At 42.0% G+C, this 23,871-nt stretch overlaps 1 protein-coding gene across 1 annotated transcript in view; it reads left to right on the top strand.

Annotated features, from left to right (window-relative positions):
- The window catches only part of LOC141476547 (lens epithelium-derived growth factor-like), a 30,498-nt gene extending 8,608 nt beyond the window's left edge, over window positions 1–21,890 (top strand). Inside the window, exons 5-11 of the mRNA XM_074165229.1 lie at window positions 1,001–1,056; window positions 8,715–8,785; window positions 9,753–9,854; window positions 10,064–10,283; window positions 11,061–11,172; window positions 21,136–21,210; window positions 21,780–21,890. Of these exons, the coding sequence (XP_074021330.1) occupies window positions 1,001–1,056; window positions 8,715–8,785; window positions 9,753–9,854; window positions 10,064–10,283; window positions 11,061–11,172; window positions 21,136–21,184 (610 nt within the window). The 3' untranslated portion in view covers window positions 21,185–21,210; window positions 21,780–21,890. The remainder of the gene's footprint in view (window positions 1–1,000; window positions 1,057–8,714; window positions 8,786–9,752; window positions 9,855–10,063; window positions 10,284–11,060; window positions 11,173–21,135; window positions 21,211–21,779) is intronic.
- Window positions 21,891–23,871: the final 1,981 nt, after the last annotated feature.

Raw genomic sequence — 23,871 nt, 5'->3', positions numbered from 1 at the left:
GACATTTTTTAAAGCTGTCCAATCAGAAACCAATAATTTCAAGACTACCTCTGGAGCAAAATCAAGTTCCTGTTAATCTAAAAGAAGAGATAAAACATATAACTTAAGTTTAGCCTACTGCAATAGTCAACACGTCCCACAGATTTATATACAAAATTTTAGCTTCCAGGCAGCCAAAAGGAATGCTGGACAACACAAGTCTCTCGGACTCTTTCATGCTTCTAAAACCAAGGAGAACACTTAGAGGAGACCTTAGAATTTCCCCCCTTCTTTTACAAAATTCTGCAGAATTATATAATAATCTTAAACTTTTGGAAGTCTGACGCAGTATCTGAATAAAATGTGATAGGAGTATGGAAACTGATATACATGCAAGATTTCTAATGGATGCTTATTTTTATGACATTTAGGAAAACTCACAGAATGGTGGAATATACCAATTAAAATAAGGCTTTTAAATGCCATGATAAAACAAGACTGAACACTTGATAAATAGGGTTTGTTTGGGGTTTTTTTTGTAAATAAAAATATTTTAGGAGTTTTCTTTAAAGATTGTTGTATACTTATAGCTTATTTATTTCTGTACTTCTTTTAGTAGAGTTGCTGTGGGAGTTATTTGTCTTATAATTGATCTTTTTCCCATTATTCCCTGAAGTAAACTTGAATGTCAGTTTTAAATTTGTGTCCTCTTACAATATTCTCTCTCCATCAATCTGTTTCATACACTGCAGTTTTATCTTAATTTTTACATTTTAATAATACTTTCATTTGCTACCTCTAGGGGAAACAGTCTGCTAATCTGGAGGATTCCTTATCTTCAGTATCTTAATAAATAAATTAATTTAATTTATTTTGATCTTTGAAGAAACCAGAGTTTGACTTCTGTATTTTTACTCACAGTTGGAATGTCTCAAAACATCTCATTTAAAAAATAATAATAAAAAAAAACCCTTAAGACTTTAGAAGACAGCATTGTAAAAATGCTTTCATGTTTTTATAGGCAAAATAAAGAAGAAGGTAAGAAATCAGAAGTTAAGAGGATGGAGAAGAAGAGAGGTTAGTTTAAAGAATATTAAATATTCTTAATATGTATATACATACACAGAATATATAAATACACAATTTTTTAAACTATCTTAATTTTTTTAAAAGAAACACATGTCTAGACTTACTGCTAAGGCGGTTTTGTGATCTCAAAGATGTTTGATCTGTGATTGCTTCCTTCAGATCTTTGAAACAGCGTATTCTTGTTTTAGGCCTTCTACATTCTTTCCTTCAGCAGTGTGTTAGAACTGGTCTTCAGTATTATGATCCTAGTTTTTAAATCTTTTACATGTTCTCCATTCACCAGCTTATGAAATCAAAGGTTCTGTTTCTTTGAACTGAATCACTTTAGTTCTTTATCTTCACAACTAATTGTCTGTTCCATCGTAGCAGAATAATCAGGGGAGCCCTTGCAAATAGTCAGATGGTATCCTTTTCCAGGAAAGGGGCTTAGATTTGGGATAGTCACTGAGTTCTCATCCACCAGATGAGACTTCCAAACCAGCTCTACCCTTCTTAGTCTTAAGAGCAGTTCAAACCACTGCCTTCAGGTTCCACCTATCTTTTGTTATATAGTAAAAGTACAGTGATTTAAACTGTAATCAATTCCAGCATTGGCAGGAGGAGAGATTTTTTTATAAATGTGCCCAGGACAGATGGGACAAAAAAAATAAGCAGTTTGCCTGCAATATTACTTAGTATGTATACCACTTGTATACCGAAGAAAATCCAAATAAATGTGATGGGTCAACCAGCTGCTCTCTTACTCTCCCTCCTTAACAGGATGGGGGAGAAAATAAGATGGAAAACCTCATGGGTCGAGATAAGGACAGGGAGATCACTTACCTATCACCATCAGGGTGAAAAATAGACTTGAGATGGGGAAAATTAACTTAAGTTATTGCCAATTAAAAATAGAGTAGGATGGTGAAAAGACAAAACCTAAAATTCCTTCACCCCACCCCCTCTTCTTCCCAGGCTCAACTTCACTCCTTCATTCCCAACTCTTCTATCCCTCCCCCCCCCCCCTTGCCCCTAGAAGCACAGCAGAGATGGGGAAAGAGGGGTTGTGGTCAGTTGATAATAGTTCATCTCTGCTACTCCTTCCTCCTCACACTTTTCCCTGCTCCAGCATGGGTCCTTTCCACTGGCTGCAGTTCCTGTCAGGAGCCTGCTCCAACATGGGGTCTCCACAGGCTGCAGGGTGGATACTTGCTCTGGCTCTCCGTGGGCTGCAGGGGAATCTCTGCTCTGGCACCTAAAGCACCTCCTCCCCTGCTGTACTGGGTTTACGTGGCAAGGTTTTGGTAGCAGAGAAGGGGAGGGTTGCAGAATGGATTCTGTGAGAAGAGCTCAGGAGCTACCCCCAGTGTCAGATAGAGCCAGTTCCAGCTGGCTCCAAGACAGACCCACCGCTGGCCAAAGCTGAGCCAATCAGCAATGATGGTGTCACTTCTGTAAAACCATATTTAAGAAAGGGTAAAAAACCACTGTGCAGCAGCTGTGAGAGAGAGGAATGAGAAAAATGTGAGAGAAACGACTCTGCAGACACCAAGGTCAGTGAAGAAGGAGGGGGAGGAGGTGCTCCAGGTGCCAGAGAAGATTCCCCTGCAGCCCATGGTGAAGACCATGGTGACACGTTGTCCCCCTGCAGCCCAAGGAGGACCCCATGCCACCAGAGCAGGTGGATGTGACCTGAAGAAAGCTGTGACCCCGTGGAGAGCCCATGCTGGAGCAGGCTCCTGGCAGGAACTGCAGCCCATGGGAAGAACCCATGCGGGAGCAGGTTTTTCTGGCAGGACCTTTGGCCCCACAGGGGACCCACGCTGGAACAGTCCATTCCTGGAAGACTGCATCCCATGGAAAGGACCCATGCTGGAGCAGTTCTTGAAGAACTGCAGCCTGTGGGAAGGACCCACGTTGGAGAAGGTCATGAAGGATTGTCTCCCATGGGAGGAACCTCACACTGGAGTAGAGAAACAGCATGTGGAGGAAAGAGTGGCAGAGACAAAGCATTATGAATTGACCACAACCCCCATTCCCCATCCCCCTGTGCCGCTTGGGGGAGGAGATAGATGTGGGAGAATGGCTAGCTGAGAAGGGTCACGTAGACATGATCCAGCTGGCCGAGCAAAAGCTTGAGAAACATCGGATTCAGCCCCCGTAACTACTGGGCTGGTAAAGACACCTCGTCCTTGACTATAATTGTTGTAAGATAACAGAGAGGTTGCAGCTGCTCAGGCATGGGAAAAGAGGATGAAAGTAACTGTAAAGAAGGAACCAAGGGTGGAGTTGATCTTTCTAAGAACTAACCAATCATGAGCTTAACTTTTGTAATATGTATGAGCTAATTATGTTAGAACATAAAAGGCCACTGTGTGAATCAATAAACGAAGCTTGCTGATCACTCATATTGAGTGGCCCTGTCTTCCCTCCGTCGCGACAAATGGCGCCCGAAACAGGGACCCTACAGAGGGCTGAACCTGCGAGCCACGGTCAACGGAGTCTCAGTGCTGGTCCTGTAAGCAGCGCAGGAGGCGAAAGGGATTAAAGGAAAAGGTCCCCGCGCCCAAGAGCGAAAGGGATTAAAGGAAAAGGTCCCCGCACCCGAGAGCGAAAGGGATTAAAGGAAAAGGTCCCCGCGCCCTGGAGCACCTATAGAGAGTGTCCTGCCGGCTACGCGCCGCCGAAGTCTGGAAGGCTGCAACAGCGCGCTGACGAAGGTATGAATAGACAAGCGGCGTATGATTTGCTCAAATGCTTTTTAGAAAAGCGGAGCATAGAAGGTTTACATTGTAAAAAGGAATTACCAGAGTTATTAGCTTATGGGGCAGCTAGAGGATTCTTTGCTAATCCCGATACAGTTTTTGAGGAAGAGGAGTGGCAGAGATATGGGGATAAAATATTTGATGAAGTAATAAATGATGAGAAGTTAGCCAAGAAACTGATGAAGCCTTGGCGTGCAGTTACGAACGCGCTGGTGATGCATAAAGCAGAGCAGAGAGCTGCTGCTGCTGCGTCTGAAAGGTTAGGGGGATTAACTGGGACGGGTGCAACTGCCTCGCAACAAAAGCCAGCTCCCCCTCCCTCGGGTTGCCCGTTGCCTCCCTCGGTTCGCACTATAGTCGTCCCTGAAGGGGTAGCGGGAACGTGGGAGCACTCGGTCTTTGTTCCATCTCCTCCCGAGTCACCTGGAGATAGTGAGGACCCATCGGCCCCCCCGATGGAAACAGAAAAAGGAGAGAAGTCAGAAGAAAGTTATGCAGGGAAAGGAATGAGCCATAATCCTTCCACGGAGGGGCAGAGTATTATCACAGAAAGACAGAGGATGTGGCAGCAAATTGCAGAGGAGGCGATGGCCTCCGGAGATAGAGAATTTGCCTCGAGCATTGTACATGAGGTGTTCCCGGTAACTTACCAGCTAAATGACCAAGGGCGAATAACTGCCACAATTCAGAACCTAGATTGGAAGTTATTAACTCAGTTGCGATCCACGGTGAGTGACTCAGGGATCAAAGGAGAGCCCACAAGGCAAATGCTAGACTTTATCTGGGGCACCAATATATTACTCCCGGGGGATGTACGTAGTATTATGAAGTTGATTTTGACACAACACCAGCAGCTGTTGTTTAATGCGCATTGGCAGGCTGCTTGTCAGCAATCAGTTGCCACAGTAAGGCAACCGGGAGATCCGTTACACGGAGTCACCCTTGATGAGCTATTGGGGGTGGGACTGTATCTGCGGCCAGAAGCACAGGCACTTATGGGACCGGATAAAGTAAAAGAATCAATGACATTGGCAAGACAGGCTTTTGATCGTCTTAAGGAACCTGGAGGTGTGCCTTCATATATGGGTATTAAGCAGGGAAGGGAGGAACCATTTGGCCTATTTATAGATCGAGTAGCAGACGCCATACAGGCGGCCGGGGTGCCCGATTATCTCAGAGGCACTATACTAAAGCAATGTGCTATACAAAATAGTAATCCGGCCACACGCAACATCTTGGCTACATTGCCAGGGACATGGACTATCGAGGAAGGACTAGAAAGGATGGCTCAGGTACCGGTAGGGCCACAGGCAATGTTAGTTGAGGCAGTAAAGGAACTAGGGAATAGTTTAAAGGAACACGCGCAGGCTATGCAGAGTCAAGTTCTTGCAGCCCTTGCTCCTTTGCAAGCCTCCGTTCATCGATTAAGTGCTACTGGATCACCTCGCCCACGATGCTACCGTTGCGGCGCTGCTGGACACATCAGACGGAACTGCGACGCCGGCTCAGTATGGTGCAGAAACTGCCGGTCGGACAACCACAATGAGACTGCATGTCGCGCTTCCAAACCGGGAAACGGACGATTCAGCGGGAAGAGCCGCCCCGCGCCGACACAAAAAGCGGCTGCATATCCGGCAGCACTCAATCCCTTCAGCTCAGACCAGCCACAAGCGGAAGCCTCGGCTTGGACCTGGCAACAGCAGTAGATTGTACCCTGTTGGACTCAAAGCCTGTCAGCATTGCTACCGGCACACAGGGACCAATCTGTATCAATGGACAAGCTGTCGGAGCACTACTTATAGGCCGTTCATCGGCCACCATGCTGGGACTTAATGTGTTGGTGGGACTGATTGATAAAGATTACCATGGTGAGATCCAGATCATGGCCCACACGTTATTTCCACCGCTCTTCATCGCTAAAGGCACCAAGGTGGCGCAATTAATTCCCCTACCACATCTTGCGGGAGCCCTTCCACCACTGCAAGAGCAGCCACGAGCGCAAGGAGCCTTTGGGTCTACAGGACAAATGGCCTTACTAACTGTCGGCTTGCGCCAAAGGCCACAACGCCCGGTTGCTGTGCAATACGCCAACCTAACTATATCACTTGTTGCTCTTCTAGACACTGGCGCTGACATTTCCATAATCAGCACGCATAAGTGGCCGGCTCAATGGCCGACCTACGCGATCAGCGCCACGGTCGCGGGAGTAGGAGGATTGACCCTTGCTCGCAAATCACCCCTTTTACGATGGACCATAGGGGACAAGGTAGTGAACTGTACTGTTTCTATTGTCCCATTGCCTGAGGGGGTACATGCGTTGATAGGGCGTGACATCCTTGCACAAATGGGAATGGTCCTTACTTCAGACCCCCCTTTTTAGGAGCGGCCATTGCTTGGACTTTCCCGATCCCGCTTCGCTGGAGAACAACAGAACCAGTGTGGGTAGAGCAATGGCCACTAAAACGGGAAAGTCTGGAACAGGCGCATACACTCGTCCGGGAACAATTCGAACAAGGGCACCTAAGGCTATCGACAAGCCCTTGGAATACTCCCATTTTTGTTATCAAGAAGAAATCAGGAAAATATCGACTGCTCCATGATTTGAGAGCTGTAAATAAACAAATGTATGACATGGGAGCATTACAGCCTGGTTTGCCCAACCCAGCTATGATACCGGAAGGCTGGCACCTGCTTATTGTGGATCTAAAAGACTGTTTTTTCACTATTGCTTTGCATGAAGATGATAGACAAAGATTTGCTTTTACCCTTCCCGCGATTAATCGGGAGGGGCCAGACCAACGCTTTGAATGGACAGGTCCCGCAAAAGTGGTTTACGTAGGACGTGGTTATGTCTGTGTTTCTACCGATACAGGTACCATCTGGGTTCCCAGCCATTGGGTAAGGCCCACCATCGACCACCCTGAAGTCGCCGCTAAAGGTGACCCGACTAATCACCGTAAACCAACGGACTGAGACCGCTGCGCCTGAGTGTGAACCACGAGGTCGCAAAGACAGAAATTAATTGTACAGTCTGTGGGGTCTGTAACCCCTAGGTATTATGTGCATGCTATTTGCTTAGAAGTTGAAACAGAGAAAATGGTTAATTTAGGTATAGAAAGCTTTATAGTAGTTGCCTTAGTTGTAAGCATAAGAGCCATCCCATATAGCGAGATGTTTGACCCACGAGAAAATGTGTGGATAACTTTAGCTCGGTCACTCAACATGACCAGCTTTTGTGCAAGCCTAGCAACACCCCGCTCCCCATTTACTACGTGCCTTATAGGGGTGCTCTTGGAGACTGGTTGGGTCTGTCCGGATGGCTGAGAAATCTTTTACAGACGGGATTGCTAGTCTTAATCATTGTACTAATAGCGTTGCTTTGTGTGAGTTGTATGTTGTCTTGTATGAAAACCCTTGTGTTACGGATGTTTAACCAAGCCTATGTCATTCAAAATAAAAACGGGGGAATTGTGGGAGAATGGCTAGCTGAGAAGGGTCACGTAGACATGATCCAGCTGGCCGAGCAAAAGCTTGAGAAACATCGGATTCAGCCCCCGTAACTACTGGGCTGGTAAAGACACCTCGTCCTTGACTATAATTGTTGTAAGATAACAGAGAGGTTGCAGCTGCTCAGGCATGGGAAAAGAGGATGAAAGTAACTGTAAAGAAGGAACCAAGGGTGGAGTTGATCTTTCTAAGAACTAACCAATCATGAGCTTAACTTTTGTAATATGTATGAGCTAATTATGTTAGAACATAAAAGGCCACTGTGTGAATCAATAAACGAAGCTTGCTGATCACTCATATTGAGTGGCCCTGTCTTCCCTCCGTCGCGACAGATAGAGAAGTCAAGAGTAAAGTTGAGCCTAGGAAGAAGGGAAGGGTGGGTGGAAGGTTTTTATAGATTTGTCCTTATTTCTCATTATCCTGTTCTGATTTGATTGTCAATAAATTAAATTAATTTCCCCAAGTTGAGTCTGTTTTGCCCATGACAGTAATTGCTGAGTGATCTCCCTGTCCTTATCTCAACCCACAAGTTTTTCATCATATTTTCTTCCACTGTCCTGTTGAGGGGGAGTGGCAGAGTGGCTTGCTGGGCGCCTGGCAACCCACCACACCCTCCTTCTTCCCTTACCTTGGTGTTTGCAGGATTGTTTCTCACACTGTGTTTTTTTTTTCCTTTGTTTTATTTCCCTCACTCCTCTCTCTCACACTCTGCTGCACAATGTTTTTTACCCTTTCTTAAATACATTTTCACAGAGGCCCCACCAGCTGTGCTCATATTTGGCCAGCAGTGGATCCATTGCAGAGCTGGCTGGAATTGGCTGTGTCCAGCACAGGTGCAATCCCTGATCTCTTCTCACAACAGTTACCCCTGCAGCTCCCCCTGCTACCAAAACCTTGCCACATAAACCCAATACAGACCTTTAGTACCTATGAGTTAGACATCAACTTATTTGTTTGCCTTTACCACTTGTTAGGGCCCATGCATTGTGAACTACTTTATTTGGATGGATTTGGACTATGACTGTGTCCAAGTTTCTGAAATCCAAAGCATCAATATTCAGGTATCCTCTCATCATAAAGCTCCCACAGTTTCCCAGCTCTTACTATTTATTGAAACTTTGTTTTAACCTGGGTTAACTTCTAGAGGGCAACAGTTGGATATTACAGCAGAAAAATGTTCAGTTGTAATTTCATGTTGTTGTGTGTCCAGTTAAAAAAAAAAACAACAAAACACCTACATTATTTGCTACCTTAATGCACCTTAGGAAAACTTAATATGAGTTGCCTACTCATAATTTTGCCTCCTGTAAATCAAGTTCAGGTTTGTAGAAATGTTTCTACAAAACCATCTCATGAAATTATTAAATATTCATGACTGCTATTTCTGATCTTTAGAAACATCAATGGATTCCAGGCTTCAAAGGATACATGCAGAAATTAAAAATTCACTCAAAATTGATAATCTAGTAAGTATATTTTGTTCATTAATGTATGTATACAATTCAGGTAGGAAATATTTTTTGAATGCCTGGTTTGAAGTATGATTTGTTAAACAATATTACTTGAGAAGTAAAGGAATTCTTTAATTTGCAAGACCTGGTTTGGAGAGCTTCTTTCTTGATTACTCACCTGGTCTTCTCAGAGTGCCATCATGTGAAAAGTGTTGAAAGGGATTTGGCTATTAATTTAGCACTTTTACTTCATGAAGGCTATTTGTATAATGAGAAACTACTAGTTTAAGCAAAGTCGTCTTTCTTAACAAATGCTGCGGTGGCTTCTGCATTTAGCAGCATGAGAAGTAGTGAGCAGTTTCAACTCAGTCTACGAGTTTGTGCTGTCATGCTAAAGAGTAAAACATTTGTTTCTAGTACAGCCAACTCTTAAGTCTATAAAAAATTTCTGACTTCAAAGTAATTCATATTAAATTTAAAAGTTTTCACCTCAGAAAAATAGTTCAGTTTAAATATTTTTTTGCCAGCTGAACTCAAGATAGTAAATTCACTTCAAATGTAAAAATACTTGAAATAAAAGCTCACAGAGATATAATCTTACTCTTGCCTGGATCAGAAGATTTTATAAGATTGGTTGTAGAGCTAAAGCAAAGAAAGCATCTTTACTGTATTTATCACTGAGTTAGTGTGACAACTACCATATTCTGCTGAGAGTAGTCCTGAATCCTTCTTTTTCTCTGCCAAGTACCCAGGTGGTTTCTACAACTTGAGTATCTTTATAAATAATTTGATGAGTGAAGGTCTTATCTCTTTAGAGAGAAATCTAAGCAGTATGAGTTGCTTTTTTGCTACTTTCCCCCAAGAACAGGAAGTAAAACTCAACATTGCCTTCCATTTTATATTTTTTCCCCTCTTAATGTGGCTACCAAAGATTGTTAGTGTTTAAACAAAGTTTTCAAATCAGAATTTTATTTATATACAGGATGTGAACAGGTGTATTGAGGCTCTTGATGAGCTTGCTTCCCTTCAGGTCACAATGCAACAAGCTCAAAAACACACAGAGATGATTTTGACTCTAAAGAAGGTGAGTTTTGCAACTTCATTTAAAGTAACTTCAAAAGGGAAACTTTTTTTTAATTGACATCAAGTTTATTTACTACTTTGGAGCACGTTTCACTTCAAGTCTAAACATAACATACAACGACTTAAGAATTTCACATAGAACTTACTGAGATGAAGTAGACATGTATATATATATAAGTGGAGTTGACTGCTTTATCTTTTCATTTTCAGATACAGAAGTTCAAAGTTAGCCAAGTAATCATGGAAAAATCTACAATGCTCTATAACAAGTTCAAGACCATGTTTCTAGTTGGAGAAGGAGATTCTGTTCTCTCACAGGTGCTAAATAAATCACTTGCTGAGCAGAAGCAGCATGAGGAAACAAAAAAACCCAAAGAACACTGGAAGAAAGGTCCAACCAAAAAAATAGAAAAGGAAAAAGAACTAACAGGTAGGTGTTGGTGTACTTCATCCCACTCTCCCCAGGTGACTTCACTATAGTAGCACAGAGGCTGAAATGTTACCAGCTATGTTTGTGCTATATTTTTAATGAAATTTATAGTACAGTAGGATTTCCTTAGTAACTAATTACACTGCAGTTATCTTCCAAGTTGCATCATGGGAGTAGGGAAGGAAGAAGATTAGTACTGAAGTCAATTCAGCTAACATACTTCTAGGAGTATAATAGCTGAATGAGCTTCCGTAGTTCCGTAGTTAATACTTTATGTGGTGAAAATAGTTCTTTCAGTTAGCCTCACAGTTCATTTTTAGTTTCTTATTTATATCCAATCTCCACTACTTTGTGAACCAAGTTCAAGAGTGGCTGCTTCCTCCCACAGCTCTGGCCTGGGACTCCCTCCTACCTAGCCACTCTTGAAATATATATATGCTCATCACTTCAGGTTAACTGTCATACACAATACTTCTCAAATTCATTTTAAAATGTTCTTGAGTTTGTCTTGAGATGCCTTGTGAATTACCTTGAAAATGTATCCTTCAGCAATATTTTATATGCTTGCTCATTTTATTTATATAACGCAGTTTATGGGACTGAGGTATACTGAATTCTTAAGTCATAATATGTTTCCTTTCTTCTATATATAGCTTCAGCTGGTACATTTCAAGATTATATGAAAAACATCTGTAGTGTTGAAGTTGATGCTTCTTATGAGAGAATTTTGCTTTTCTTGCTTCCTGCAGTGCTGATTCTTTCCCCTTAATTTTAAAGGTGTGAAGACACTAAATGAAGGGTCTGAAATTCAGGACATCAACCAATCACAACAGAATGGAGAGAACACTGAGGAAAAGAAAGAGAAGCGTGAAGTTGGCACTAAGAAAAAGTGAGTTAATGTTAGTAAGTTCATGAACGAACCATTTCTAATTTGAAGCTACTTAATCATGTTTAATTAATGTTTTCTTTACAGGATTTTCTCCTCAACTTTATAGAAATATAATCATATGTTAATTCCACTCTAGATGTGAACAAACATTTTTTAGCTTTAGCTGAAATCTTTTCTTTAAGTGCTAGTTTGTTTTAAGTACTCCTGTAGTCAGTGCTCACAGATTGTTTTTGTCCAGCAGTATTTGTTGGGGGAAGCTATACTGTCAGCAGTGTTCTCCTTGGTTTTAGAAGCATGAAAGAGTCCGAGAGACTTGTGTTGTCCAGCATTCCTTTTGGCTGCCTGGAAGCTAAAATTTTGTATATAAATCTGTGGGACGTGTTGACTATTGCAGTAGGCTAAACTTAAGTTATATGTTTTATCTCTTCTTTTAGATTAACAGGAACTTGATTTTGCTCCAGAGGTAGTCTTGAAATTATTGGTTTCTGATTGGACAGCTTTAAAAAATGTCATTTGGGAGTTTTCAGCTAAATAATGATAATTGCAAATGTTTGTTTTGCCTGGATGAGTGGCATACTAAAGTAGTACCTTTTATAAATAAGAGATCAGTGCAGGTTCCAAACCCAAGTTATGCAACACAGCACTGTGCTTAAATCGATGAGTTGTTCAAAATGCAATATGACATTAATGCAGTGTGGCATCTGAGTTAATTGAAATAGTAAATGAAACGGTTGGACAGTAGAGCATATTTGGCCAGTCACTTGAAATCAAATAGCCACTTTTAATAACTGTCTCCAAGGTACATTTTTCATGACCTGTTCCACTTCCTTGTTTCTACAGAACCTGACAATGCTTGGATTTTTGTAGTGGCAAGAGACAAACTGAGTCTTTTTATTGCCCTTTTATTTCCTGTTAAAAGCATAAGGCTATTTGGGTACAGACATGACACACCAGTGGTCATTACTGGTCAAAAGAAACTGAAGACAAACACTTCACGTACTTGCACAAGATATCTTGACCAGGTTGTCTCAAACAAGCAACTATAGGCAAATTAATTCATATATTTCTTTAAATATTACAGCACAATATTGTGCTTTTGTCCTTTAAAACTTGCAAGTATATCTTCCAAGAATTGAGCCAGTGGTAGTGTTACATTCTGCCAATATACATTTCCCTCTATTTAAGAGAGAGTGAGTGAGTGAGTATGTATTTGCATTGGCTTGAAATCTCCGGTTAGCATTGTTTGACTCATCTAAAAGAAGAAATCAAACCTGCTTACATAAACCCTTGTATGGCTACTTAAGAGCAATTTATTTGGATTGGCCATTATCAAACAATGTGTGCATAACACAAACCTATATTGCTTAAACCAAAGTTAGTTTACAGTTTTTGCAGTAAAAGTCCACTTGTAAGCTTACCACTCTGACTAAACTGGTACACCTTTCATGCTGAGAAATGCATACGCTGCACACGTTAAAACTCAAACAATCTGCACACTATATTTGTCATGTTAAACTTGCTTACAATTTTATATGCGGTGTTAAATTGTTTAAAGAGGCCATTAAGCAGAGTAAACATGAGCAAAACGTGAATTTACAAAACACTCATAAGCACCGAGTACTGAGTCTGAGCAAATGGTTTGTAAATTTTTCCAAATTCTCTTATTCTACTCAGTAGGCAAGTAAATACAATGTAAGAGAATTGCCTAAATAGCACTAGAACTTCTGCCTATGAAATTTCAGAACTCTTTGGCTAAGCGTGACAGGTGTATAAAGTTGCCAAATTAAACCGTTCTGGTCAAACATCCATAAGAATGCTTGAATTTGTAGATGTACATAAAATATGAAATCTATTTAAAAGTAAAGAAGACTCGGCTCTCGTGAGACCCCACCTGGAGTACTGTGTTCAGCTCTGGGGCCCCCAGCATAAGAAAGACATGGACCTGCCCAAGTGGGTCCAGAGGAGGGCAACGAAGATGATCATGGGGCTGGAGCACCTCCCCTATGAAGACAGGCTGAGAGAGCTGGGATTGTTCAGCCTGGAGAAGAGAAAGCTCCAGGGAGACCTTATAGCAGCCTACCAATATCTGAAGGGAGCCTACAGGAGAGCTGGCGAGGGACTCTTTGTCAGGAAGTGTAGTGACAGGACAAGGGGTAATGGTTTTAAATTGGAAGAGGGGAGATTTAGATTAGATACCAGAAAGAAATTCTTTACTGTGAGGGTGGTGAGGCACTGGAACAGGTTGCCCAGGGAAGTTGTGGATGCCCCTTCCCTGGAAGTGTTTAAGGCCAGGCTGGATGGGGCTTTGAGCAACCTGCTCTAGTGGGAGGTGTCCCTGCCCGTGGCAGGGGGGTTGGAACTAGATGATCTTTAAGGTCCCTTCCAGCTCTAACCATTCTATGATTCTATGATTTTATGATTGCAGAAATCAAAAAGCGTGTCAGATTTACATATATATTAAGAATTGCAGAAACGATAAAAACAATTTAGTGTCTTTGGGACACTGGAAAAGTTTAGGTTTGCCCCAAGGAAGAAGTGTGTTTAGGTTTCTAGAGAAAGAATAACTGACAAGGACGAGACGAAATCACTTGTGGGGGGAGTAAATGAATCTAGATTTTTGTTAAAGGATAGAGAAAGGTTATACTTTTATTGTTACAGATGAAGGGGACCGCTTCCTTCTCCTAATTCCCAGAATTTTTGCCTGGTTCTCCCCCTTCTTCCTCCTTCCCAAGAACTGTGTGGATGGGAACATCCCGATCTCATGGTGGTGGCTTCTTTACCCACTTGTGGAATAGGTCTTGAGAATGGGTCAGATCGATTTCTTCCCGCTGTCCCAACCCCCTAAGTTTCTGGCAGGATCTTCTCTCCATACTAATGCTTGGTTCATTTGTGATAATTTGTTTTCTGACTGCAAACTGCTTGATATTACTCAACTGGCTTTGCAGAGCCAGAGTAGCATAAAGCATAATTTTTCCTTGTTCTGTCTGATAGTATAGCCTCCAGCTGCCAGACAGAGAAAGAAGCGTTTTCCAGGGAACCCTATGTATTCCACAGCCTGAGCAACTTAATTCACGGCTATAGAATTTTGATATAAATGTCAATTTCATGTATTCAAGACTTACTTAAAATGTAATACATGGCCCTGCTGGAACAAGAGAGTTAGCTCTCTCTTCAGGTATTCTCAGGATACTTCTAAACAGAACCCACCAACTCTGTCCTACTGTTAGGAAATCTAAGTCACTGAAAGACTGACATCACTTAATTTCTGGATTCAATTTTTCCCATCCTCCCACGATACTATATATTGATTTACAAGAGCTTTTTTATTCTCCACTTAAAAAGTTAAATAATGCTCAGGGGAAAAAAAAAAGGCAGAGGGAGGACACAGAACACAGTGTAAACCAATTGGGCTCCCCAGTTCAAGAAGGACAGGCAACTGCTGGAGAGGGTACAGCGGAGGGCTACAAAGATGATTAGGGGCCTGGAGCATCTCCCTTACGAGGAAAGGCTGAGGGACTTGGGTCTTTTTAGTCTAGAGAAGAGAAGGCTGAGGGGGGATCTGATCAATGCTTATAAATACTTAAAGGGTAGGTGTCAAGAGGACGGGGCCGGTCTTTTTTCAGTGGTGCCCAGGGATAGGACAAGAGGAAATGGGCACAAACTTGAATATAAGAAGTCCCACCTAAACATGAGGAGGAACTTCTTTACTTTGAGGGCGGCAGAGCACTGGAATAGGCCGCCCGGGGAGGTGGTGGAGCCGCCTGGACAAGTTCCTGTGCAACCTGCTCTAGGTGGACCTGCTTTGGCAGAGGGGTTGGACTAGATGATCTCCAGAGGTCCCTTCCAACCCCATGTGATTCTGTGGGAATTTTATCAGGTTTCAAAGTACTACCACAATGTACAGACACTATGTATTCAAACATACTCACGGCTCAGATTCCATTTGCTCCTCTTGCTTACGCTTTCTTTCTGTCAGTTCTCTCTCATGTTGGCCTTGTAACATGTTTCTTCGATGAGCTCCTTGAAAGTTTCTCCCTCCTTTTTTCTTCTGCTTTTATTTAGGGGTCAGAAGAGAGGAGTCTTTAGATTACTGAACGTCAAAAACATTAGTAGTTAAACCTACCTGCTCTAGATGTCTACATATTATTGCTCTAGCCCATGAAACAGCCTGATGAGAGTTAGCATTCCTCTGTAACTAAATCCAAATATTTTATATGCAGATAAGAAGCTGAGTTTTATTAGTGCTTTCTCTCAGGTATGGAGAAGAATATCCCAAATACCAAAAGACCCAAAGCCGTTCCCAAATGATCAGCTAGAGACAGCTTCCTATCTTTCACAGACCCCACAGATTCTCAACACTCGGGACAAAAAAAAATATGCATTCAAGTAAGCATATTTAAAAAAACCAAACCAACAAACTTTTGCTACAATAAATCACTTACATTTAAATCCATCGTTAAAAAAAATAAAGAATATTTGACAGAAACAAATTCTGCAACTTCTCATTTCCAAGACATGCATCTATGTTAGCCAGACACAAGGCTCCAACACTTAAATAGACAAAATTGAAGACCTAGTATTAGCTTTAAGAAATATTTTCAGTGAACGACTGTTCTTTACAATAAGTAAGTCAATAAAGAGCAATATACCTTATCACCTTCATGTTCTCCTTCATCCTCTCCAGAATCAGACGCTGATGCAGAACCCACTTGGGAAGTATTTCTCCATTTTGGTTCGGTCTCCCTCTTTGCTTCTCTTCTATCACATTCCTTCCTCGATTTGTCTTCTTCCTTCTGATTCTCCTCATCTTTTTTCCCTTGTTTTTTGGACTTCTCTTCCAGTCCTTTTTTCTTTGTGTTCTCCTCTTCATGAATGCTAAAACACGGTAAATTATTTAAGCTTCATATTCATTATCTATACCCAGTTTAAAAGAGAACCTAACTCTCAATTCAGGAAGATGTACTTTTTAGGTTTTGCTATCAAATACTCCACCTGCACAAAGTTGGCTCACTCTTAGATCTTTCATTTTATGGGATCATAGGATAAGGTTGGAAGGGGCCTCTGGAAGTCTCTTGTCCAACCCCTTGCTGGGGGTGGTTCAGACCAGGTTACTCAGGTCTTGAAAACCTCCAAGGATGGAGACTGGACAACCTCTCTGGGCAACCCGCCCCACTGCTTGACTGTCCTCAGGGTGAAAAAGTATTTCCCTATATCCAGTCTGATCCTCTCTTGTTTCAGTTTATGCCCGTTGCCTCTCATCCTCCCACCATGCACCGTCATGACGAGCCTGGCTCCTTCTTCTTGATGAACTCCTTGTAGGTATTGCAAGGCTGTTATTAGCTCTCCGCCAAAGCCTTCTCTTCTCCAGGCTGGACAAGCCCTCAGCCTCTCCTCATAGGACATGTGTTCCAGCCCTCTGACCGGCTCGGTGGCCCTCTGCTGAACTCGCTCCAGTTAGTCAGCATCTTTCTTGTATTGGGGGACCCAGGATTCTAGATGTGGTCTAACAAGTGCTGAATAGAGGGGGCTAATCGCTTCTCACTCTACTGCTGTGATGGGTTGACCTTGTCTGGCTACCAGATGCCCACCACTCACTCCCCCTCCTTAGCAGGACAGGGGGAGAAAATAAAATGAAAAACACATGGGTCGAGATAAAGGTGGTTTAATGAAAGAAAGCAAAGGCTGCATCCAGAAACAAAGTGAAAAGAAAAGAAAAGAAGATTTATTCTCTACTTACTTCCCATCAGCAGGCACTGTCCAGCCACTTCCTGGGAAGTATGTGTAGTGAATGCCTTAATAACGAATGCCCCTCCTCCCCCTCCTTTCTCTTAGCTTTTATTGCTGAGCACGACGTCATATGGTATGGAATAGCCCTTTGGTCAGTTTGGGTCAGCTGTCCCAACTATGTCTCAGCAATAGCCAAAACATTGGTGTGCTATCAACACCATTCTAGCTACAAATACAAAGCACAGCACCGAGGGCTGCTATGGGGAAAGTAAACTCCATCTCAGCCAGATCCCCTATGCTCCTGTTCATACAGCCCAGGATATTGTTGGCCTCCTTTGCTGCCAGGGCACACTGTTGGCTCATGGTCAGCTTTCTGTCTACCAGGATCCCCCAGGTCCTTTTCAGCAGAGCTGCTCCGCAGTCAGTTCCCAGCCTGTACCATTGCCAGGGGTTCTTCCTTCCCGGGGCAGGATTTTGCATCTGTGCTGGTTGAATTTCATGAGGTTCCTGTCAGTCTGTTCCTCCAACCTGTCTAGTTCCCTCTGGATGGCAGCTGTGCCTTCAAGTGTATTGACTGCTGCCGCGCCCCCCCCCCCCCCCCCCCCCCCAATTTGCTGTCATCCGCAAACTTGAAGAGAGCGCACTCTGTCGCCTCCTCCTGGTCACTCATAAAGATATTAAGCAGGACAGGTTCCAGGATAGACCCTTGCAGTATTCCACTTGTTACCAGCCTCCAGGTAGAAAACAACCTATTAACCCCTATCCTCTGAGCCCAATCATCCAACCACTTTTTTAACCCATCTGGTTGTCCACCCATCCTGACTGCAACATCCAACTTATACTGAGTACTACAAGGAAAATGCTGAGCAGGAACTCAGTAAGTCATGACAGCTTGTCGCGACGGAGGGAAGACAGGGTCACTCAATATGAGTGATCAGCAAGCTTCGTTTATTGAATAGTACAGCCGTCTTTTATGCTTCGTTATAATTAGCTAATACATATTCTGCAATACATCTTTCTGATTGGCCTGTCCTCCAAACTTCAACCCCGCCCTTAGTTCCTTCTTTACAGTTACTTTCATCCTCTTTTCCCATGCCTGAGCAGCTGCAATCTCCCTGTTATCATACAACAGTTACAGTCAAGGACAGGGTGTCCTTGCCAGCTCAGTAGTTACGGGGGCTGAATCCGATGTTTCTCAAGTTCTTGCTCGGCCAGCTGGATCATGTCTACGCGACCCTTCTCAGCTAGCCAGTCTCCCACAACAGCTCATCAAATGCAACCATTTGGTTTACAATAAAGACAGGTATTTTATATAAAAGCCAACTCACGTGTCAGTCTCTGAAGGACAAGGTGGTTTCACCAATTTGGGTCTCCCTCTTGGTTTTGAAACCTTTAGTTCGGTAGCTAATTATACAAAAATAACAGGTTAGTCTACAACCATCAGCCGTTCCTTATCTAAAAGGATTGTTTCTCATGTCAACACATAGAAGCAACACTTGAGTCAAACTGAGTAGGGTAAAAACTCTATTTAAAAATGTTAAAATGTTGGAACTGTGTATCAAAGTTTAATCAAGATCCCTTTGAAAAATTAAAATCTCAACCAACACTTTGGTACTTTAAGATAGCAGTCTAAGAGGTTTAAATCATCTGTTCCTGTGCCTTTTCCACTCAGTGCACTCAAAATGGCCCTGCCTCATGTTACGCAGCTAATAAAAAAAAAAAAAAAATAAAAAGAAGCCTGAAACAAGAGAATAATAAGTGGAATAATAAGACAATAATAAGTGGGGGGGAAAACTTAAGTAATTTAGTGTGCAAATCTAAACTCGGCCTATTTATTAGTAGTAGGCTTAAGAGCTTCACAGAGCTTCCATCCCTTTCCCTGAGAGTAAATCAGTGTCAAGAAATTCTACCACCACACTGAGGCATACAGCACAGTTCTACACTTTCTCGATTTCACCATGTTTCAGTGTTAAAGCGAGCTAAATAGTTTATCCACCTTCTGACCTTTATACCCTTTGAATTCTGTAAAATGAAAATACTTAGTATGCTGCCATTATGGATTGAAATTTATGGAATATGCTTATCTGCTATCCCCGGTGAACATTCTGTTCGGAAAAAACCTAACGGCCCAGTGTTTGAAGTGCTGCTGGTGTTAGTGTGGAGCACTGCTAAGCGAGAGATGCATGCATCATATTAAAGCGAGAGAATGCTGCACAGTACACATTTCCCATTGGGTGCCAAAGCATCTCTTATAAAGGTCCTTTCCTGCTCTTACAGGCAATAGCTTGTATAAACACAATTCATTTGAAAGATCAATATAATCCCCCACACATTAAAATATTGAAAATGTTCATATAATAAATATAATGAAAGTGGGTGAAGTACTAAGGTAATACTTCATTTCCTCACATCTAGTCTTAAATAGTTTGCCGGGCGCTAACTATGGTTGCACTTTCTAAAAGTTATTTTCGTAATGCCACCAGATACAGGTGAGTATAAAGTATTAAATTATCTGTTTCCCAGACTAAATGCTCATATAGCATATTTAAGTGCTCCAATAACTTTCCCCGTGTTAGCAGTAAACAAATTTAAAATGTTTCCTTCAAGAATACTTGCAAACTTGCCGTAAGAATTACAATTAAATCATTGCTCCTTTCATAAACAAGTACTGCAGAAATATTAGCAAAATCTTTTAAATTACATGCTGCTTCTAATAGCTATATTTTCTTCTCAGTTGTCTATCGGTCTACAGAGATTTACTTTAAACATCTTTTCAGCAAAATTTCTCCAACTCTTCACTTGTTTTTACTGTCCTCTGAGCTCTACCTGTAGACAGTCGTCTTCCTACCTCCATTTTTTTAAAACTTGTTTTATGGATATTCTAACACAACTTAAGTACCAATTTTATACATCTTTGATAAATATAAACCTTTGTGAAGCCACAGTGAAACAGAGGTCTTATTGCATAGTCTGTAAGTTAGCAGAATCCTATGGAGGCTTTCCTAAAGGTGATATTTGCAAGGGGATACAATGATTCTTATTTCAGAGGACCCAGCATAACCATAAACATTTTAAGGCTCTTTATGTGCTAAATACCTTAGGTTGCCATGTAGGGTAGTTTAGATGTATATATATAATTTTTTTAATATATATATATATAAAAAATAAAAACTGGATGTTTACATATTAGGAAATATTCTGTAATACTCTGGAGATCTGGGGGCAATAAATCCTTTGACCATCTCTATTAAGTTATTTTGTATGGGGAAAACTAAATAAAATTCCTTTTTGTTTAAAGTTACCTGCTGGTCTTCCTCTTTTAGGGCTTACTTTTGGAGTCACAGCCACTGCAGCCGCTACCACTGCAGCTTCCGCAGCTTCAGCTTGCTTTTCAGCCTAATTTTAAAGAAAGAAATTCACAAATTAAAACCATAGACCCTCTCTCCGTAAAGCATCTATTTCTTACTTGCTTCCTAAAATATTGCATAAAATATATTTCTAAACCGCTAAAAAAAAAACCAACAACAAACTAGTTTAGTAGAGTAAGGATGCATAAAAAACCCAATAGTTTCTGGCTAAAAATTCATAAATAGTTGGGGCAAAGCACTCTGTTTATAAGGGGGAAATGATTGTTGCGGTGGTCACTGCAAACAACCTGGAGCAATATGCTGCAATCATTCAGGTTTTATAACTCAGCAGAAGAAACCCCACTGCTAAAATCCAGAAGAAGGATGTGAAAAGTTTTCTAGCAAACCGATACATTAGTGCTACAAGGAAGCTACAAGCTTGAATGTGCACGCTGCTGATGGCATGGTCCTGCAGTCAACACAAACTTCCTTTCCTTTTTCCAGCACAAAAAGAATATTGGATTCCATCTTCTACACTACCAATGGTTGGTATGGGTACCAGTGTCAGAACTACAGTAAAAAACTGTTTGGCTTACTATTCAGGAACACCTGAATGGAATGGAATACAAAACAGATCCTGAATAACTGCAGTTCACAGCTTGGAGTGTTGACTTGAGCTCAATTGGGGGGACACACACACACACGACGACAGTCCTCTCAAGGAGAAAAGCTGGCATCACTAATTGCTTCAGTCTTCCAAACTTCATCTACTGCTGAACGTGCATCAACACACTGAGATTCTAGTCTTATTCCAGGTCAATGAATTTTAAAATAAGACATGTCTAAAATTCTTTATATGGCTATTAATGTTGCTTTATTATTTTTCTAGAACATCAGGTGAAGAGAGAGAGCTTGAAAATCCAAAGGAATCTCTTTGAAAAGAAATTATGCCACTGGAGTGGAGGTTTGTTTTTTTTTTTAAATACAAAACAGAAAAAAAGTTATTAAATTTTGCATTTGAAATCTATGGACCAAAAATTTTAAAAATTTTATAAGCATAGTATTTTAATGTTAAATTTTGTGGAATAACAGCCCCTTTAATCTTCATTTGAAAAGTATTTCAATGGTTTTATCCAGTATTAATAAGCAATGCACATCTCAAAATCCCATTCAGAAAACAGGAGACAGAGCTGTAGTATGTTTTAATCTTACTCCTGTATGTTTGTCCAGTTAATAGCAGGAAAGAGTGGTTGATAGCAGGAAAGAGTGTAAATAGTTTTCCAACTGCATAATTGCTTCATTTGTATGAAACATACTCTCTTCCAGTCATACTGACTTGTTAGTGTGTAGTTTTTCAACATGTGTCAGGATGGCTTTTTACTGTGCTTTGTACGAGTTAGAAACATTGTTTTTATAGCGGTTAATGCTAAAGTTTAATTTTGTTCTTGTAAAACATTGTACCAAGTGATGCTATGTACCAGTTGTACCAATTTATGCTGCGTGAATTCTCATAGTATGCTTTTGGTATTATAGATGTCATACTAGGAAGAAATCTGGTGTTTTCACTGAACCTGTCGATGATGCCCATTGGTTAGAAAGCAGTCTTGAATGCTTTTTTTAAAAAAAATAAAGTCTTTAAGAATCAACTTCTTTGTATGAGTTTAATGTTCAAATTGTATAAATTAAGGCATTCATAAAGGCCATAACTGTTGGAATGTCTAAATCAACACTGTTAAGAACTTTTCCTTGGCATGAACTTGAGGGGTTCAGCACTTAGGTTTTCAAAAAAAAAAACAACCTTGCAAAGATTTCTAAAGGCAAGAAAGGAAGGGGACAGAGAGGTGCTACACTTGTAAAATCCCTAAATCCCTCAGTCCTGCCCCCACTCTCATGCATGCACCACCACCCCCCACCCCACCACCACCCCGCCCCCTTGTGCTCTCTCTTTTTCTCTCTGACCCCCTGCCCCCCCTCCCCACCCTGTGCTGTCTCTGCCCCCTGTGCTCTCTGCCCTCCTCTGGTTGTCTTGGCCTACTGAGCTGACATCACTCAAATAACTAGACTGATGTTGGAGGCCCACTGTTTGACCCTCGGTATGTTGCTATGTAGTTGTTAGGGTTGTAACTTTTGTTAGATGAAGCACAATGAAGCAGGTGTTATAATACCCCACATAATTGGCAGAAAGAGCAGAACTAAACTTATACAAGAATATTTGCCTGGCGACTCGCTACACCAATTAATGAGCGACAGTTCAGAGCAGTCCAACAACAACTAAAGGTGAAATAATCTGGAAGGTGCTCTGCACCTCAGAAAACACATCCACCTCAGCCTGAAGGGGGGGGGGGGCAGCATGACTCTGCCTTTGGGGATGCCTGGGACCATGCTCATGCGTGGCCAGAACGGACACCCTCAGCGCCCTACTCCTCCCAACCTCTGACAACTGCTGCTCCTCCTGTCAGCAAGGAAAGGGGAAGTAGAGGTGGCCACTTTTCCTGTAACTTTGTAGTGTTCTTTGCATTAGTAATCACTCTTTCACAGGGACAATAAATATCCAAACTCTTTCACACGGAACCAATTATTGCATAGTAATTAATGCATGTGTTTAGTCTGTCCAGACCTAAACAACGACATTACTAAAACTGCTGTCAGAAGTGGGATCCAAAGGAAGCTTTGGACTGTGAAAAGAGGATTGTACAGCTGTAGTGTAGTCCACAATGCAGAGACCACCTACAGGTGCCAAATCTTGCAGATCTTGAGGGTGGGTGCTCGGGGGTAAGAGTCTGGCAGGAAGTATGTTTAGTACTCCTACTTGAGGTGGATAGCACAAACATTTTGAAACTTGTTCTGACATAAGAGCAAGGGAACCTGGGAAGTGACTCCTGAACCTCCAGTACCTGGATGGGAAGAGGAATGGGTGCCTTTGGCTCAGTGCCTGGTTTGGATGCATCCTCCGGTGGCTTGGGAACTGAAACCTGAGCACACCAAGAGCCTGAAAGAATTGGCAAGCCATCTGGGAAAAGGCTTTAATGCCTTGTACTGGGTCTGGCTGGGATGGAGTTAATTTTCTTCATAGCAGCCCTTATGGTGCTATGCTTTACACGTGTGACTAAAACAGTTTTAGCTATTGCTTAACAGTGCTTGCAGAGCATCAAAGCCTTCTGTGTTTCTCACACTGCTCTCCTGCCCTTCCCCCCCTCCCCCCGGGAGTAGGCTGGGGGTAGACAAAAAGGGAAATTCCATGCCATATATTGTCATGCTCAGCAATAAAAACGTGGAGGGGTCGGGAGTCTTTCCAAGGTAGCTGTTGCTTGGGGCATCGGTCTACCCATGGGAAGTGGCGAGTGATTGCTTTTGCATCACATGTTTTTTTCCTTTGTTTCCTTCACCTATTAAACTGTTTTTATCTCAACTGACAAGTTTTTTTCTCAGTTTTGCTCTTCCAATTCTCTTCCCCATCTCTCGGGGGGGGGAGGATGGGGGGGAGGGGAGGAATAAGTGAACAGCTGGTGGGTGCTTTGCTGCTGGCTGGGGTCAACCCACCACATGCCTACAAGGACATGATGAAAAATGCACCACGCTGATGTGGGGGTGTGCCTTTGCATGCTGGCCTCTTTTAGAATGGAGC

This window comes from Numenius arquata, chromosome W (genome assembly GCF_964106895.1).
Source record: "Numenius arquata chromosome W, bNumArq3.hap1.1, whole genome shotgun sequence".
Lineage (NCBI taxonomy): Eukaryota > Metazoa > Chordata > Aves > Charadriiformes > Scolopacidae > Numenius > Numenius arquata.
Note: the sequence above shows the minus strand (reverse complement) of the source record. Positions and strands in the feature narration are given on the sequence as shown.